The following is a 16,500-nucleotide window of genomic DNA, read 5'->3' as shown; positions in this document are numbered from 1 at the left end:
CGCAATACAAAAGTAGCTGAGGCATCAGACAGACCTTAGTCAGAACAGACGTCATATTTAAAGGGATAGTAAAATTAAAAAAAATTAAATTGCCATCATTTACTCACCCTCATTTCTATGAAAGCCCATTTCCGGAACATAAAACAAACAAAAACAATCATGCATTAAAGTAAAAAATTATGACAAGTCATAATTACGAGATAAAAAGTCAAAATCATGACTTATAAAGTAGAAATTATGAGATAAAAAGTAGAAATTATGACTTAAAATTCAGCAACTGCAAGATGTTCTGACCACATTTGTTTATTTCTTATGGCAGATAACCATTACCCTTTATGTGTGTAGTTATATTTTGTGGTTAAAACACAATTACGCAACATGTTATTAACATTGTAAATCATCAATATCTTTCTTTTTAACGTTTACAGTAAATTAATCAGTTAAAGTCAACACCTGCCAGCATATACATTGAAGATTAAAAAATGCAATATAAAAAATGCATATTCCTACACTATGTCAAGGTAAATTTCAGACTTCTGCTTACTAAATTATCTGTATATACAGTGGGTACGGAAAGTATTCAGACCCCCTTCAATTTTTCACTCTTTGTTATATTGCAGCCATTTGCTAAAATCATTTGTTAATTTTTTTTCCTCATTAATGTACACACAGCACCCCATATTGACAGAAAAACACAGAATTGTTGACATTTTTGCAGATTTATTAAAAAAGAAAAACTGAAAAATCACATGGTCCTAAGTATTCAGACCCTTTGCTCAGTATTTAGTAGAAGCACCCTTTTGATCTAATACAGCCATGAGTCTTTTTGGGAAAGATGCAACAAGTTTTTCACACCTGGATTTGGGGATCCTCTGCCATTCCTCCTTGCAGATCCTCGTAAAGTATATAAATAATTACAAACATTAATTTGTACTTATACATTAAAACATTAGATAACCCAAAAAGTGACTAAAAAGGCACATGTTTTGGTAGTCAGTTCACATACTACTTTGTCCATATACCTACATTAGTCTTTCTCCTAGGCAGGCCTGGTGTAAGAGTCTCTGGCTTTCAGCATGCATACTGGTAGACCCAGGCTGTGAATTCATTCCCTCCCAGTCAGTGGTTTGTTGGAATTCTGAGAGGCGGTGAGACAAACGCTCTCGGAAACGCTAAGCTCGTGCCAGACTTCGGCCTTGTCCTTTACATTCTTCAAGTTAATCTGACGCAAACTGGTTCTTTCTCATCAACCAACTTCAGCAAGATCTTGGGCCTTAAGATTGCATCAGGAATCTATTTTCAGACAGACGAGACTTGCAAGTATCAAACTTAGTCTCCAACATCCTTATATTTCTTTTCTGTACTGAGTTAAGCTTTAACCCTTTCCTATACCAACTGTATGTGTGTGTGTGTGTGTGTATGTGTATGTTAGACCAGTTTATGTGTTTATGTAGTATGTTAGACTAGTTTAAGTGTTTATGTAGTTAATAAAACCTTACTTGTATCACACTTGACGTGGTTCATTGTTTGCTTATAACTGGAGTCACTTAATCATGCAGATTTATGCTACAAGCTTTTGTAGAATTGTACAGTAAGAAAGTTATTTCCCTTAACCAGGAAATTAACGTTCTTAGAATTGACAGGACAGTTGACCCTGAGAGGTCAGCTAAATATCTACAGCGGATCCAAAATATTCATAATTAATTATAACTAGTTATGGTTAATTATTCATATTTCCCATGAGCTGATTCGTTACAATTACTACTCCTAAAGTACAAGTAAATTGTCTGAAAACTGTTTAAAGGACCAAGTTCAGTACACATCTTATTAATAAAGCATACCATTTACAGAGAAGCAGAATATACCCCAGAATATGAACGCAACACGCTGAGTTGCATGAACTCAGCGTGCAGGAAGAAGATATAAAAAATATGATATAAAAAACTGATTGATATAAAAAAAAAAAACACATCTAGTATTCAGATTATTAAAAATATAAACTATGTACAGGCAAGCGGATGAACCTGGAATATGAATGCAACGCACTGAATTTAAGCGATTTCCTTCCATAGAAAACTGTTATAAGGAATAATAAAAACTGTATACCAGATTTGGTCTTTTCCATTAAGCCACGTTAAGCCTTTTCTACCCCAAGAAAACACTTAACGTGCAACTCAGCGTGTTAAACTAGGTCCTCCAAACTGTTTTAAGCCAAGTTAATTCATTATAGAATGTACCCTTTTTTTCATTAGACCACTATCCTGTGACCAATGTGTTTATAAAGTCATTAAGTCAATTTCGACTTGTAAATTCATAATTTCGACTTTTTATCATCATTTCGACTTTATAAGTCATAACTTCGACTTTTTATCTCGTAATTATGACTTAAGTATGCCATAATTTAGACTTTTTAATTTTCTTCTTATGTGGCAGACAAGGGCTTCCATACATTTCAGTCCAAACCTGTATGACTTTCTTTTCTGTAAAACAAAAGACATTTTCTAAAAAAAAAGCATACAATTCAAAGTCATTGGAGACCAATGTTGTTGTTGCTGTTGTTCTTCAATCATTTTTCAGATGATCTCCTTTTGTGTTCCACAGGTGAAAAAAGAAAAATAAAGAAAGTCATACAGACTGTTTTTGGCAGACACTTTTAACCAAAACAACCTGCATTGTATTTAAGGTATACATTTTTATCAGTTCACGCATTCTCTGGGTTTTGAACCCATGACCTTGGCGTTGCTGGTGCCATGATCATACGCCATGATGGTGAGTAAATGACAACATCATTTTTATTTTTGGGTGAACTATCCTTTTAATTTTCAGGAAATGGAAACAAGGATGTGTGGGACAGGAAAGCAGTCTGTTCAACATGTACGTTTTCAGATTGAAAATATGCATTTTCAATGGTTTGTTTGTACATGTACATACAAATATAAAAATATATTTAACCAACTGCGATTATATCCCTCACTACCTTGTTTTTAATCCCATTTTCTGTGACTATCTATTAGACACATCACTGTGATGTAAAAGCATAATGTGAACTTGTTACCTGCATAATGTCATCCCTTAGAACACCGAAAGTGAGTCTATCACCATGGCATCCATTGTCTAGCACGGATGTTAATTACACCCCTAATGAAGCTGGTTTCCCTGACGACGCCCCACCTCTCGGCAGATAGCTGTAACAAGACTTCTCTTTCAGGAAGAGGCACAGATGCTCTCTGGTTTCAGGAAGGTAAAGACTGTGTTTAATGTTAGTCTGGGAGGAGGACACTGCCTCTGGGAAAAAGCAGCTGTTTGCTCCTGTAAAAAAGAAAGAACAGAAAAAGAAGCATTACAAGAAATATGCTGAAGAATGCAGAGGCTCATATGGCCATTCGAGACTCGTTGTTGGTAATTATAGTCCAAGAGATAATGGCATTATCAACAGCAGAAACATCTGCACGTCTCACACAAAACTGCACAGACATGTTTACGGCATGTGGCTGGAATCAACACATATTTAAAGCGGTGTTTTGCTGTCTAATGAATAACTGCTTCTTTGTGGTATTTCGAGCCCAGTTCTGAATTACTGTACGTGTTACATGTCTTTCAGTTTAATGGGTAGTGTATAAGAACTCTGTGGGAGTAAAACACATCCAAGTCCAAAGAATTAGTTTTTCCTAACCAATGAGCCTAATGTTTTTATAACATTTTGAAATATTTTAGGAACAAACCACCCGGTACAGGTTAGTTCACTCATCTAAGTGATTGGTGGTTGTCATTATAAACATCTTTGGAATGAGGATTCTACGACATCTTGCAATGAACATTCTTTTCTAAATAAACATACCGTGGGGAATTCAATAATGAATTGTGTCCAATGATAGCATTGTTTATTTGCACTCACCGCCTGCTATGTTTTAGCACCTTGATTTATGCAAATCTGCCAACGGCACGAATGCACCCCAATAATTTACTGCTGAATAAAATATGCACGATGCAATTCCACATCTTGTGAATGCAGCAGACTTGCATAAACTGATTTGAGATTGTACTGCATCACTCCAAAACTGCAATCCAGACAACCAAATTGGCTGTTGTAAAATGCTAACAGTGTATTTCACTTACTGGATATTTACTATACACCAGTGTTTCTCAACTGGTGGGTCGCAAGACTGTTCTAAGTGTGTCACGGAGTGTACAGTCAAAGAAACAACATCAACAACAAAAACACTTATTTCTAAATGTTTTTCTGATGCAAGACTTTTATTTTGAAAGATGTGCGTGAAAGCTGTTGACACATTTTTTTTTTTTGCATTTTATGTAAAGACTGCCTGAGAAAAACGTGCTGTCCCGATTCAGTATCTGCGGTCAGATGAGATGTTGTCAGGCTTAATGTTAGTCTCATTATTCTATCGCTATTTTTGTACCTTGTTATGAAATAAAAAGTCTCTCGCCTCAGAAAAAATTAACTATCCTGCCCTGTCAGACATTATACTGTGCTTATAGCATGCACTCTTCAATAAACGTGGCGGCGCACCTGTATATCATTTCACTAAAGCGCAAAAGAAACTATGAGCATGCAACGTGTGAAATAAAAGTAAAGTACCAATAAATCACATAACTGCACTTCGTGTGTTAGCTGGGAAGGATTTTCATGAAGGTATGATATATTTTTTTATATAATAAAGTAGGTCGCGGCTTGATGACCAAGGAAAAATATGGGTCCCATGGCCAAACTAGTTGAGAAGCACTGCTATACACTAGAGAACACACACACTTTCACAAAAAAAAAAGCCTTGGAGAGAGAGAGAGAAAAAAAGAATTAAAGCGTGTAAGTAAAAGAAAGTTATGTAGCATACGCTGCTGTTTCCTCTGTCTTGGAAAGTATCCAATTTCCAGTGATAACATCATTGTTTGATATGGGCAATAACTGTGTGATGTTCCAAGTAACTGACCTTTAGTGAGCAGGTAAATTAAGCTTGAATAATACACTACCTGCTCCCACTGCTACAATGTACACACACACACAAACTTTGACTTTGCTATCTAAATGGTATGCAATGACATATTCTATATTTTTAAATTATAATTACTGCAGACTAATCAAAAAATTATCTCCCACTCGAATCTGCTTGCATTTATAGAATAAAAAATACATTTAGCCTACATTATGAAATATAATTTTACCTTTAAGGACATTCTCAGATGATAGATTTGGTTTTGTTCCCAAAGTAAAGTCAAGTAAACCAATACACAAATACATACACAACAGCTGCAAGCCTGCAGTCTTCATTCTGTCACTGTTTTACTATTTTCCTTTGACTCTGACTCTTAAACATAAATGTTCTATGGTTCCATTTTTGGTTCCACATTAAGCTTTTTTTCCCCCCTTAGTGTAAAATAAATAAATAAACTTTATATTTTATTTAAATAAAGGTTCCATGAATGTACAAGTTTCTTCATAGTAACCATCAATGCCAATAAAGAACCTTTATTTTTACCACCCACTCACAAATCTTTAGTTGGCTCTTGAGTTTGCCAGCACACCGGTGCACATCGTGAAGAAGTGACTCTTTGGTCACTACAGCACTGAGCGGCTCAGAGTTACCAGACAAAGGCCTAAATCACCTGTGCACAAGCCTCTCTTTGGTTCATCACTGAGAAAGAAAGAATGAACTTCCTTGACCCTGACGAATTGAATTCAAACAACGCTGGGTTTTGGAAGTCAGGGTTGAGGTGGTGAGGAAGGTGCGTGTTTTTGGTGAGGGAGGGACAAACCTTTGCACAATTTCATCCACTTTTTTTAAGAATACGTTTCGACACACAAAAGTAAACTGTCCGAGTCCACAGCTAATCTCATCCTCACTCCCCCAGTGCACACACAAACACACTACTAACTCCTGGAACAAGCAGACAAACACACTAATGCAAACACAGACATCAAGCTAAGCAGACTGATCGTGAGAACGTCCATATAAACACAAAGAAAATGGGGGTGATCTATAAACAGGGTGATCCACAAATCAAGCAGCACTCAGGTTTAATGAAAGTAAACAACTGCACAGCAAAGCAGTAATTAATGGCAGCCTTCCCTTTTCTACAGTAAAGACATGTCAAGCAGTGGGGACCTGGCAAGGTAGATTACCGAAGATTTGCAACACTTGCGGATTACTCAAGAATGCCTGACTTTGATCTCTCTGCACTTAGCCTTTGATTCAGAGTAATTATTTAAAGGAGTGAGTTTTTTCCCCCACCAACACAATGATGAATAGCTCTAATGATTTCTTAATTTTCAGGCACTGAGACAACCTTATCTGTGTTTGTGTGTGTGCACCTCAGCGTGTGATTTTTGAGTGCTTTGTCTGCCACATATCCTACTGAGGTGAAGATATCTATGGACATGACTATATTATTTATGTCTTTTTTTAAATTCAATATCACGGAGCAGACATAATTCCTCAGGTTGATCTGTGTCCTCCCTGTCTCAAGTATTCTCACCTGCACCTTCCCTCTTCTGTGCTTGAGGAGAAAAAGAGAGCTCATAAGTTATGCTTAGTTACAGAATGGATGCATGCACATCTATGCTATTATCTTTTGGTTAAAAATACTTCTGCCTGTTCTGCACATGTTCTTTTGCATTAGATCGATGTTGTGGGGGGGGGGGGTGACTGTAGCAAGCCATGCAAAATAACAGCTTTAACAGAAAACAAAAGTCTGATTGTATTTGCAATCAATCCAGTGTGCAATCAGTTAGAAATAATTCTAATATGATAGACACAAAATACAGAATTGAGCAATTGACTCCATTTCAATTTATGAATTTGAATTTAATTGGCCACACCCCACAGGAAGGTAAACTGGAATGACAGGAAGAGGAAAAAAAACAACAACTTTCAAACAAGGCTCTATCAAGCCAACATTCAAAGTTTGTCTTTGAACCTTCCTTGACTATTACAATTTTACAATTTTCAATTCACTTTATTTCTATGTCCTTAAATTCAAATTCAAATTGCAATTCAGCATCCTGTTTACTAACTGAAATTTAACAAAATTCTGAATGGTGCACAACAAACTGACCCTAAACACACACACACTTTTTTGATTGTTATGTCCCTGCTATGAAGAAGTACTATAAGCAAACCAAAAAGGTAATCAAATATTCTTTGATCTAAATGATGAGGGCCAACATCCTGTTTGGAAGCAAAACACTCAGAAATGCAATCCAAAAATGAATGAATTTTCAATGTCTGTCTGTCTCCCTCTTACTCTTTCCAGCATAGTCGACAACACCACAGTAACATCGCATGCTACCAACAAAAAGATGTAACCCAAAGATGAAAGAATGCCTGCATGTTGGTTGAAAGAAGACCAGACAGAAGAATACAGTCTCCAAAACAATCCACTCCTTAATGTAGAGCGGGTATAAGGGTTTACCAGCCTTTTTTAAACTCTATCAAAGCTTTCCTCAAGAGCCAAAACTCTGAATGAATATAACTGAATCTTCAAAGACGGCCACTATCTGCCTCTGCCAGCTTGCTACATGTTTTGTGGGCGTCTCACGGGCGGTCAAGCTTCCTGATTAGCGTTTATCGGGTGCTGGCGTCTCTCGTGTCATCGTGGGCTGTTAGGTGAGCCCTTCTGACTGCTTAGGCATGGGCTAGTGGGGCTAGTTTTGCACACAGACTTTGCCTCTTGCCATCTTACAGGTTTGAGTTGCACCCGCATGATCTCAAACAGCCATGGCAGATAACAATGGAGGAACATCCAGCCATTCAGTAATTACAGCAGAAACTGGCGTGTCATGTTACAATCTTTAGGTAAACCTTCACCTGATTAATCAAAGGCTTCAAAACATGCAATTTCTCATTTTCACTTGATATCTACAAAAGGATACCAGCTAGGACATGGAAGGGACGTGACGTAACTCTTCAAAAAGAACTGTTTAAACTCCATTTATGTTGATAATGCATAACCAGATATTCATCCACCTAGAAATGCAGACTCACATCAAAATGACAGTTTAGACAACTTTACAACTATAACTAACATTTTAGCAGAGTACTTTTACAAATTTCCAAGCTTTTCATCTGAAACACTCCGTTGTAAGTGCATGTGTATTTTACAAACAAAAGCATGAGTCAACATTGTTTTCTGAAGAAAATCGACAGTAGTTTGGATTGATCCAATAACAACAATGCCACAATGCTGTTTTGGTGTCTGTACCACCCAAAACAATGTAGGTCAAACCCACTGACCCATGAGAATGTTACGGCACAGCATTTCTCAGGTGTTTACATTTAGTTGATTCCTTTCAGGAGAACCCTTCTGAACTGGCTGCTGTATCAGTCTTAACACCTGTGAAAGGTACTTCTCTGTTCAAATTGACTTTATATTGGGCCCAATCCAGAATGAGCCAGTTCTGAAGGAATGTGAAGCCGTGCCAGGCTAGCACGGCTGCTGCTCCTCTGAACAAACAGGAGTTTCGGGCGTGAATGCCATGCCAGTTCATCGGAGACCAAAAAGCTCAGTCTTTAACTGAATGACTTATTGGGAACAATCATTCATAATTACTTAATTTAGTTTTAATTAAATGGATGAAAACATTCTCTTGTCGGTATCTCTGCATGCAGAGGTCAGTTTGGGTTCTACTGAAGGTGTCATTCAAAGACTGATCCAGTCAGAGATGGGTCAAAAATGGATCCTTGCTGTGAACTCTTCTGTCTACCTGAGGGAAGTTAAGAATAAGCATCAGAAAACATTCAGTCAGTCTAGACCACTTCAGCTTTCATGCCTGTTCAACTAAACACCTGAGTTCGGTCTGCTTGTAATCAACTACACTTTGTGAATGACAGTATTGTGACATTTTAAAAGAAAACCTAAAAAGCGTTCAACCCCCTCACTCTGGGCATGGTTCCAGCCTGTCTTGACAGATCCCCTTTACAGCAGTCAGTTTCACACTTGATAGGACCACCTGAGTATGTTCCCCCAGAGGCTGAAATAAGAGAGGGCCACCGTGTGTACCCTATCCCAATTCACTCTGCTTTGAGACGTTACCATGAAAACAGAATGCATACATATCTACTGTAGTGGAGTCCTGTGGGGCCACATGGGGCATTCATTTAATGAATCTCTTCATATGTGACTTTGACAAGGAGTAATTAAATCCTCTTTATCCAGTAAATGTTTGACAGCAAAACGTGTGGCCATTCATTTAAATTGTTCTTATAAAGACGTATTCAATACACCAATGGTATTTAATACCATATATATATATATATATATATATATATATATATATATATATATACTGTATATATTATAATTCCTTACTAATTAGTAGAATTTGAATTATTCTTATTTTAACTTTTAAATTTGTAATTAAATGTTGACTTGAGATTCATATCAATATCTCATGCACCAAAAACGTGTTCATATTTTATGATATTTTAATGATGTTTTTTCTGGAAATTTACCATTAAATACACCAGTTCTATCAAATATACGCAAATGTATACAATATGCAAAGAGTGTCAAGAGTTTGGTTGATTTATTTTCTTTGTATCTAGCACTGCACTTGAACTGGTTCTGTGCAGTACTGCACTGATATCATGTGTACCAAAAACGTACCAATAAAAAACAGAACATACATTTTTGTAAACAATACAAAAAATATATTGTACTGGTAAGAAAGTGTCTGCTTAAAACAAAAATCTTAATGGTAACATAGCCTACCTTTTAGAGCTAGTTTGCTCACACTTTCTGATCACACTGGGTTGAATGGCTTCAGACTGTACCAGACAAGATACGCTGACACACCCAAATTACAGGAATATTGCCAGTTATTAGAGAATAGAGATACAGACAGGGGCAGTTTGTCTAGGTGAATGGTTGACTATCAGCTACCCATAAGGCTTCAATTATCAGCTCTAGCGCACCCTGGTGGGAAAAAAACTGACTGCTAATTATATTTAAAACAGTCAAAATCCAAATCTTTATGGGTTGTCTTGTTTTGAGTGCACATAACCATCAGACAGTATTTAAATATATGATTGAAAGATTAGATGTGGAACATAGCAGGAACAATAGTGAAATGTGTGTTGTCAAGACTGTTCTACATTGTGCACTCAATGTCTGTTCAGTTATCCAGGTCACAGAAATACAACTCAAATACAGTTGCTCATTCACTATTCAACAGCCTGCATGTCAATTAACTCATTAGGGTATAGGAGTTGATGGAGTTCAATGACTCCGACTACAGATTCAAAGAACCTGTTAATACACTCATTTAGTCAAATTAAACATGTTGAATAATGAAGCAGTCAAAAAAATAAATAAATATTCAATTCAATTCAAGTTTATTTATACAGCGCTTTTCACGATACAAATCATTGCAAAGCAACTTTACAGCAAATTAAGTTTCTACAATATTTAGTGGTAGCTTATCAGTGGTGACTGTCAGTCAATGTACATTTGGCAGAAATGTACGGAAAAAATCAATTAAAGATGTAATCAAACAGACGATGAACACTATTAACAGCAATTATTATATGATGCAATCAAACTTATAGCAAAATGTGGTAGTTCTGTATGTTGTTTCAGGGTTGGCATCATCTGAGGTCCTCTGAGGGGTTGCATCATCTCTTCTCAGGTGTTCTGGATCCAGACTGAAGCTTGTGTAAATCCTAGTCAAAAACAGAGAAACAAATAGAGACATAATTAGCGTAGCTGCTGTTCCAACCAAGCAAACTTGATTTGTTTAACCCAAACTAAAGAATAATAATGTGCATTTGATCAGATATAACTGCAGTATAAGATTATGAGATGCATTATTTGAATGCTTGGCCAAAGAGATGTGTCTTTAATCTAGATTTAAACAGAGAGAGTGTGTCTGAACCCCGAACGGTATCAGGAAGGCTATTCCAGAGTTTGGGAGCCAAATGTGAAAAAGCTCTACCTCCTTTAGTGGACTTTGCTTTCCTAGGTACTACCAAAAGTCCAGAATTTTCTGATCTTAGGGAGCGTGATGGATTGTAGCGTGGTAGAAGACTAGTTAGGTACGCAGGAGCTAACCCATTAAGGTGCTTATAGGCAAGTAATAATATTTTGTAACTGATACGGAACTTAATAGGTAGCCAGTGCAGAGACTGTATATATATATATATATATATGCATTTAGCAGACGCTTTTATCCAAAGCAACTTACAGTGCATTCAGGCTATACATTTTTTACCAGTATGTGTGTTCCCTGGGAATTGAACCCACAACCTTTTGCACTGCTAACACAATGCTCTACCACTGAGCCACAGGAACACCTGTTTATATATAAAATATATGGTATGGCTACACCATATATATAAAGAGCTATTGTAATTTTAAGGACTCAATATAACAGTACCCGTCAAATTTTCATCTACATATTGCAAGTAAGAATACCATCTTTCACCAAAATAAAGCAATAAACAATCAATTTTTCCAAAAGGCTCTCACTGTATACAGGTAACTTTAACCTGTTTATGCACCCTGAAGTATAAATGTAGAATTCAAATGATGTGCAGTCACCGGTATGCGCATGCTGTATAATGTTACAACTCTTTAAATAAGGCTTGAAAGATCAGAATTTAGAGTTTTAACAATCTGTTTTATAAAACACAATTATCACAATAAAGGTGTCTCAAACTACCCCGTCTTCTTCCCGTAAGAGTCTTTGTGTTTTGAGCTGTCGTCAGCGCCCTGGCTGTTGATTAGGGCTTGGAGGGGGTTATCTTCATTAGCTTGCCACTTGGCAGCTAATTGCTGGAGCAGGCGGAAACTAAAAGCTTGGTGTCCATCACTACATGCTCTGATTGCTCTGGGACAGGGGGAAGCAAAAGTCTGTGTGCCCCAAACAGAGGGCCTCACTCTGGCATGACGTGGCAGGCGAGCCTCCTATCCGTTATGGATGTTTGTTTGGTTGTTTTTGGAGCTTTGGGTGAACAGGTCTAGGCCAGGGGCACTGAAATCAGTATGAGAGTCTTTTCCTTTTCTTTTCTGTTTTTTCTCGCTTTTTTTTTTGCCAACAGGAGACATACTAAATCCCTTAATTCAGGAGGAAATAGCATCTCAGATAAGTGTTGTGGAATCCCTTTGGAATACCAGATGGTACATTTCTAGTTTTGTTCTAAGACCATTTGTTCCATGTTTTCTGCAATTCTCATCAAATAATTTAAACATAGAACCCACTCTACTGGATACATATCTTCTGTCATCTTGCGTACGTTTTTACACATCTTAGCGGTGAGGGAAATAAAGCAGCTTTATAATGAATCAATGAGACAGATTGTTTCCACTTATCAAGATCTGGCTTCAATTCAGGGTGAAGGCGGTCGGCAATTTCTTTAGTAAAACATGTTCTGGTTCTTCTCCCTCACATGAATGAATCTCAACAAGAAACATTGCATCGCCCTGTGATTTCAGTGACATGTTTTCATTAAAACTTCTGTAACATCCCTCTCGTATCTCTCTCTGAACTGAACTCTATCCAATGGAAATGACTCGATTTATTGGACATTAGTTTACCTTATCTTCTTCACTTTGATAGCCTTTGGCTGGCAGGTGAAACAATCAGACTATTTTATTTAGATATGAGAGACGCTGGATGGATTTGATATGTGTACAGACGAAAGGCAACAAGAGAAGGACTTGGTGTCCATTAACTGTCTGAGATATGCTGAAGAAATAAATGCCACGGTGCGCCAAAGGGATCGGCGTCTCTTTCTTTTCTCTTTGATGTGTTCAGCTATCGTCAGAGCTTGTGGTTGTGTTCTGTCTGCCCCAAAGGCGTGATTTGTATGTGGAGTCAGGTGCTGTCACTCAGATGTGCGAGGACCCCATCAGATGTCTATATTAAAACAGAACACAGCTTCACAGTTCAGACTTGCAGTGTTATAAATTCATATTTCTACAGTTACTTCTCAGTCAAACACTGCTTCATTCAGGTTCACGAACACAATCAAGATGATACATAGTTTCTTTTGTGTTAAAGTGCACATTGAGTCCAAACATGCGAAAACAGGATTAATTAATAGGTTTTGACAGGTAAGACAAAACAGACCACCTATGAGACATTATTAAAATGAGAAAACACAATGCACATAAGACACTTTGTTCCATACTATTTTATAAGAAAAAGAAATAAGAAAAGTACTTTTCATCAGTGGTTATACGAATATTTCTGTGTGCAATCTAATCTGACAAAAAATAGTTTATTGTACTTGTATCTCCAATTTAAAGTACATAGTCATGATGATCAGACATTATAATATCAGTGTGGTACTACTGAAGGATGCTGCAGCACACATAACTGTTAACTTATGAGATTAAACTTGAATTGGAAGTAATAATGATGAATTTGCATTTGTTAAATTCCAGAAGTCATGAAAAAGAGCATAAACCAGACTTTGGGTTGAAGAACAAGTGTGGGCTGTTCACATGTTTCTGAAGCATTCCAGCAATCCCTGATAACTACATTAAAGTGAGTAGGTACATCTAGTGGTTACACAGCAACATTGCACTTTTGACTGCATAACCAGTTAAAATTGTTGAAGGAACATTCTTAAATGGTTAAATACAACTTAAGCTCTATAGACAACATCTGTGAGGTGCTGATGATTAAAACGTATTTTAGAACAAAAAGACAGCTACATGCAAACGACTAGGTATTTACGCCAAACATACATTGATTTAATAGTTCACCTAAAAGATGATGTGAGGGATATGGACCTTACTGAAGAGGTCCCACAGTACAACCCTGTTTTTCAGTGTTCTTGTCACCAAATATGGTTTTGGAAAGACACAATTGTAATGCTGTATCAGCAGAATGCTCAACAATCCATATACAACCCATTCCCTTACTGCTTTGTTTTCATTTTCGAAACCTTAAATATGACATTGAGGTCCAATGTAATTGAACTTGTAATTGTTTGTTGCATTCTTATAAAATCGTTCATTTAATAATACAAAAGATACTAAAACAATAATGTTGCAATTTTGAGATTATGGTGGTAGGTTCACTAGTCTTACTGAGAGAAATCTGTAGGTAATACGATCTTGTCGGGTATTATCATTAGCCTAATGTTAGCCTAGAAACTCTAGAAGGATTTTTGCACACACCCAATGATAATACCAGTGTGGGATGGTGTGTACACATGTTTTTCTACACTGGTGGGGACTTAAACCTGAATACACACCAACTCATGGGGACCTAAATTGAGGTCCCCATGGGCACAGAAGCGTATAAATCATACAAAAAAAAATTTTGTAAAGAAAATTACTGTGAGGGGTAGGTTTAGGTGTAGGGTTGGTGTAGGGCGATAGAAAATACAGTTTGTACATTATTAAAAACCATTACGCCTATGGGGAGTCCCCACAAGGATGTGTAAAAACCAGCAGATCCCCCGCCTCTCAGCGACCGAACTCACCCACTCTCCCGTTACCCGGAAGTATGCAGAATTCCCAAAGATGGCGGAACAAGGTCCGATGGCGATAGCTATGCGGCTAAGAAACCAGCTGCAGAACGTCTACAAGCTCGACCCTTTAAGGAACGAGGTGAGTGAACGGGACCAACATCGCTTGAGCGGCCCGTCTTTCGCCGCGCGCTTCCCGCGCTATCTATAAACACGCGTGAGAGGGGCGTTCTGTGTGGAGCGAAAGCCGAGAGATGGAGCGCGAGACCTTGCTGCGTGTCTGCGCAGGCGTGAGTGTTGCGAAGAATCAATCCACTGTCTAGCGGTTGCGTTTTTGTTCTCCGTGGCGAGGTTTTTCTTGTCATTTCTGTCCCAGTCGAATCTCTTGCGTTGTAGTTTTTCCCAACTCCAACATTCAACACACGAATAAAACGAGTTGTTTCAAACAGTGTTCGCGTCGCGTGCTGCGCTGATATCCCACATGTTTATTAATGCGCGTTGGCACTGACGAGTGAACAAGTGCATCCTTATGATCTGCGGCGTGCATTATCGGCAGCACGTGTCCGTGTTGAACATGCGTGACAGAAAATGCATTTTGTACTGCAGAATTCAGTCATGGGACCTAATGTGACCCCTGTGATGCTTGTCCTGCCGTTTTCATACCTGGACATCGAGTCCTTGTTTAACGAAGTGGTTTGCAGTGATTGTTATTAAACCGGTACTCGAGTATATAATATGGTGTATTTAGCCAATGGCAGGCTTGTTTATAAATGACATCTGGCTCCCTGAAAAGTAAAGCGCGCTTCTCCCGCACCACAGTAGCGCGTGCATGTGAATAGTTATACGCAACAAATTACTTTTGTAATATTTCCCGTGTCAGAAGAAACACTGGATGTAAATATTCGTACTGTATATGAAGACCTAAGATGCAAAAGCTTCGTCTGAATTTTTCTTCTAAAATTATCATTTTTATCGGGTTCCAAAGATTAGGTTCAGTGATTTCAGTTTAATGCAGGGGCGGATCTACCGGGGTGGCAACTGGCACCCTAAGAAAAAGCTGTGCCACCCCAGAATTATCACAGAATAACATATAAATGTAAAGAGTGTTTCATGTGCTACTTTTCAGCCGCGGCGATGACAGCGTAACCAGTGTTGCCAGATTGGATGGACGAGTTCCAGCCCAAAAGCTCACAAAAACCCACATAAAAACCGCCCAAATTTTAACTGTCAAAATAATGTGATGGAATATGTAAATCAAGGCTGATAAGGGCCATTTTTAACTCCTTAAAACAAAATAAATATAAATATAAATTTCCCAGTAACGGATCAAATCGGGGAAAATAGACTACATTAAAGAGAATTGGGCTACCGAAAATAAATAAAATATGCAAGCAGACAGTCAAAACGGCAATCAATAAATTAACCGATAACGTTACCCTCGAAACAACACATGCATCATTTTTATGTCAGTCAGAATAATCCAATTTAAATGCAACAAGTGAACAATATAAGTGACAGGAAAAAGCAACGTAATTAGCAGGTATTTCACACTCGTTCATGCACACACCATGACAGTCAAAACTGTGTCATTCATTGATACATACTAAATTATAATCCGACAATTAAAAACAATAACAACAACAATAATGCGCTTACCTTCGTGTCGCTCTATAATTTTACACATAACTAGAGGAAGCCTCTTGTTAAGTTCATATTTATTTATTTAGTCATTTATCAGAGGCTTTTATCCAAAGCGACTCACAAATGAGGACAACAGAAGCAATCAATTGTAGTATTAAAACAACTAAATACAGATCCAAAACTAAAAGCTCAAACTTTATAAATACTACCTATACACATTTTAAAAATAGAGATTAAATAAAAATGACAAATGCATACAACAAAATTTCAAAACTTAACATATAAATGAACAAAAAATAAAGCTAAAAACAATTCAAAATATTAAAGAACAAAAGGTATAAGAGTATAATAATGATTCTAACATAACACTAAGCCAAACACCAAAAAAACAACTACATATATGTGTATGTACAACCACACACACACA

General features: G+C 37.4%; 1 protein-coding gene across 2 annotated transcripts in view; it reads left to right on the top strand.

Annotated features, from left to right (window-relative positions):
- Nucleotides 1-14,423: 14,423 nt before the first annotated feature.
- LOC107555639 (polycomb group RING finger protein 1) overlaps nucleotides 14,424-16,500 on the top strand; it is a 13,494-nt gene continuing 11,417 nt past the window's right edge. For both annotated transcript variants that reach the window (XM_016238502.1, XM_016238501.1), the window contains exon 1: nucleotides 14,424-14,574. In XM_016238502.1, coding sequence (XP_016093988.1) covers nucleotides 14,488-14,574 — 87 coding nt within the window. In that variant the 5' untranslated portion in view covers nucleotides 14,424-14,487. The remainder of the gene's footprint in view (nucleotides 14,575-16,500) is intronic.

Source organism: Sinocyclocheilus grahami, unplaced genomic scaffold, assembly GCF_001515645.1.
Source record: "Sinocyclocheilus grahami isolate Dianchi unplaced genomic scaffold, SAMN03320097.WGS_v1.1 scaffold541.1, whole genome shotgun sequence".
In the NCBI taxonomy this organism is placed as follows: Eukaryota; Metazoa; Chordata; class Actinopteri; order Cypriniformes; family Cyprinidae; genus Sinocyclocheilus; species Sinocyclocheilus grahami.
The sequence above is the reverse complement of the archived record's forward strand: the minus strand, read 5'-3'. Positions and strand labels throughout refer to the sequence as shown.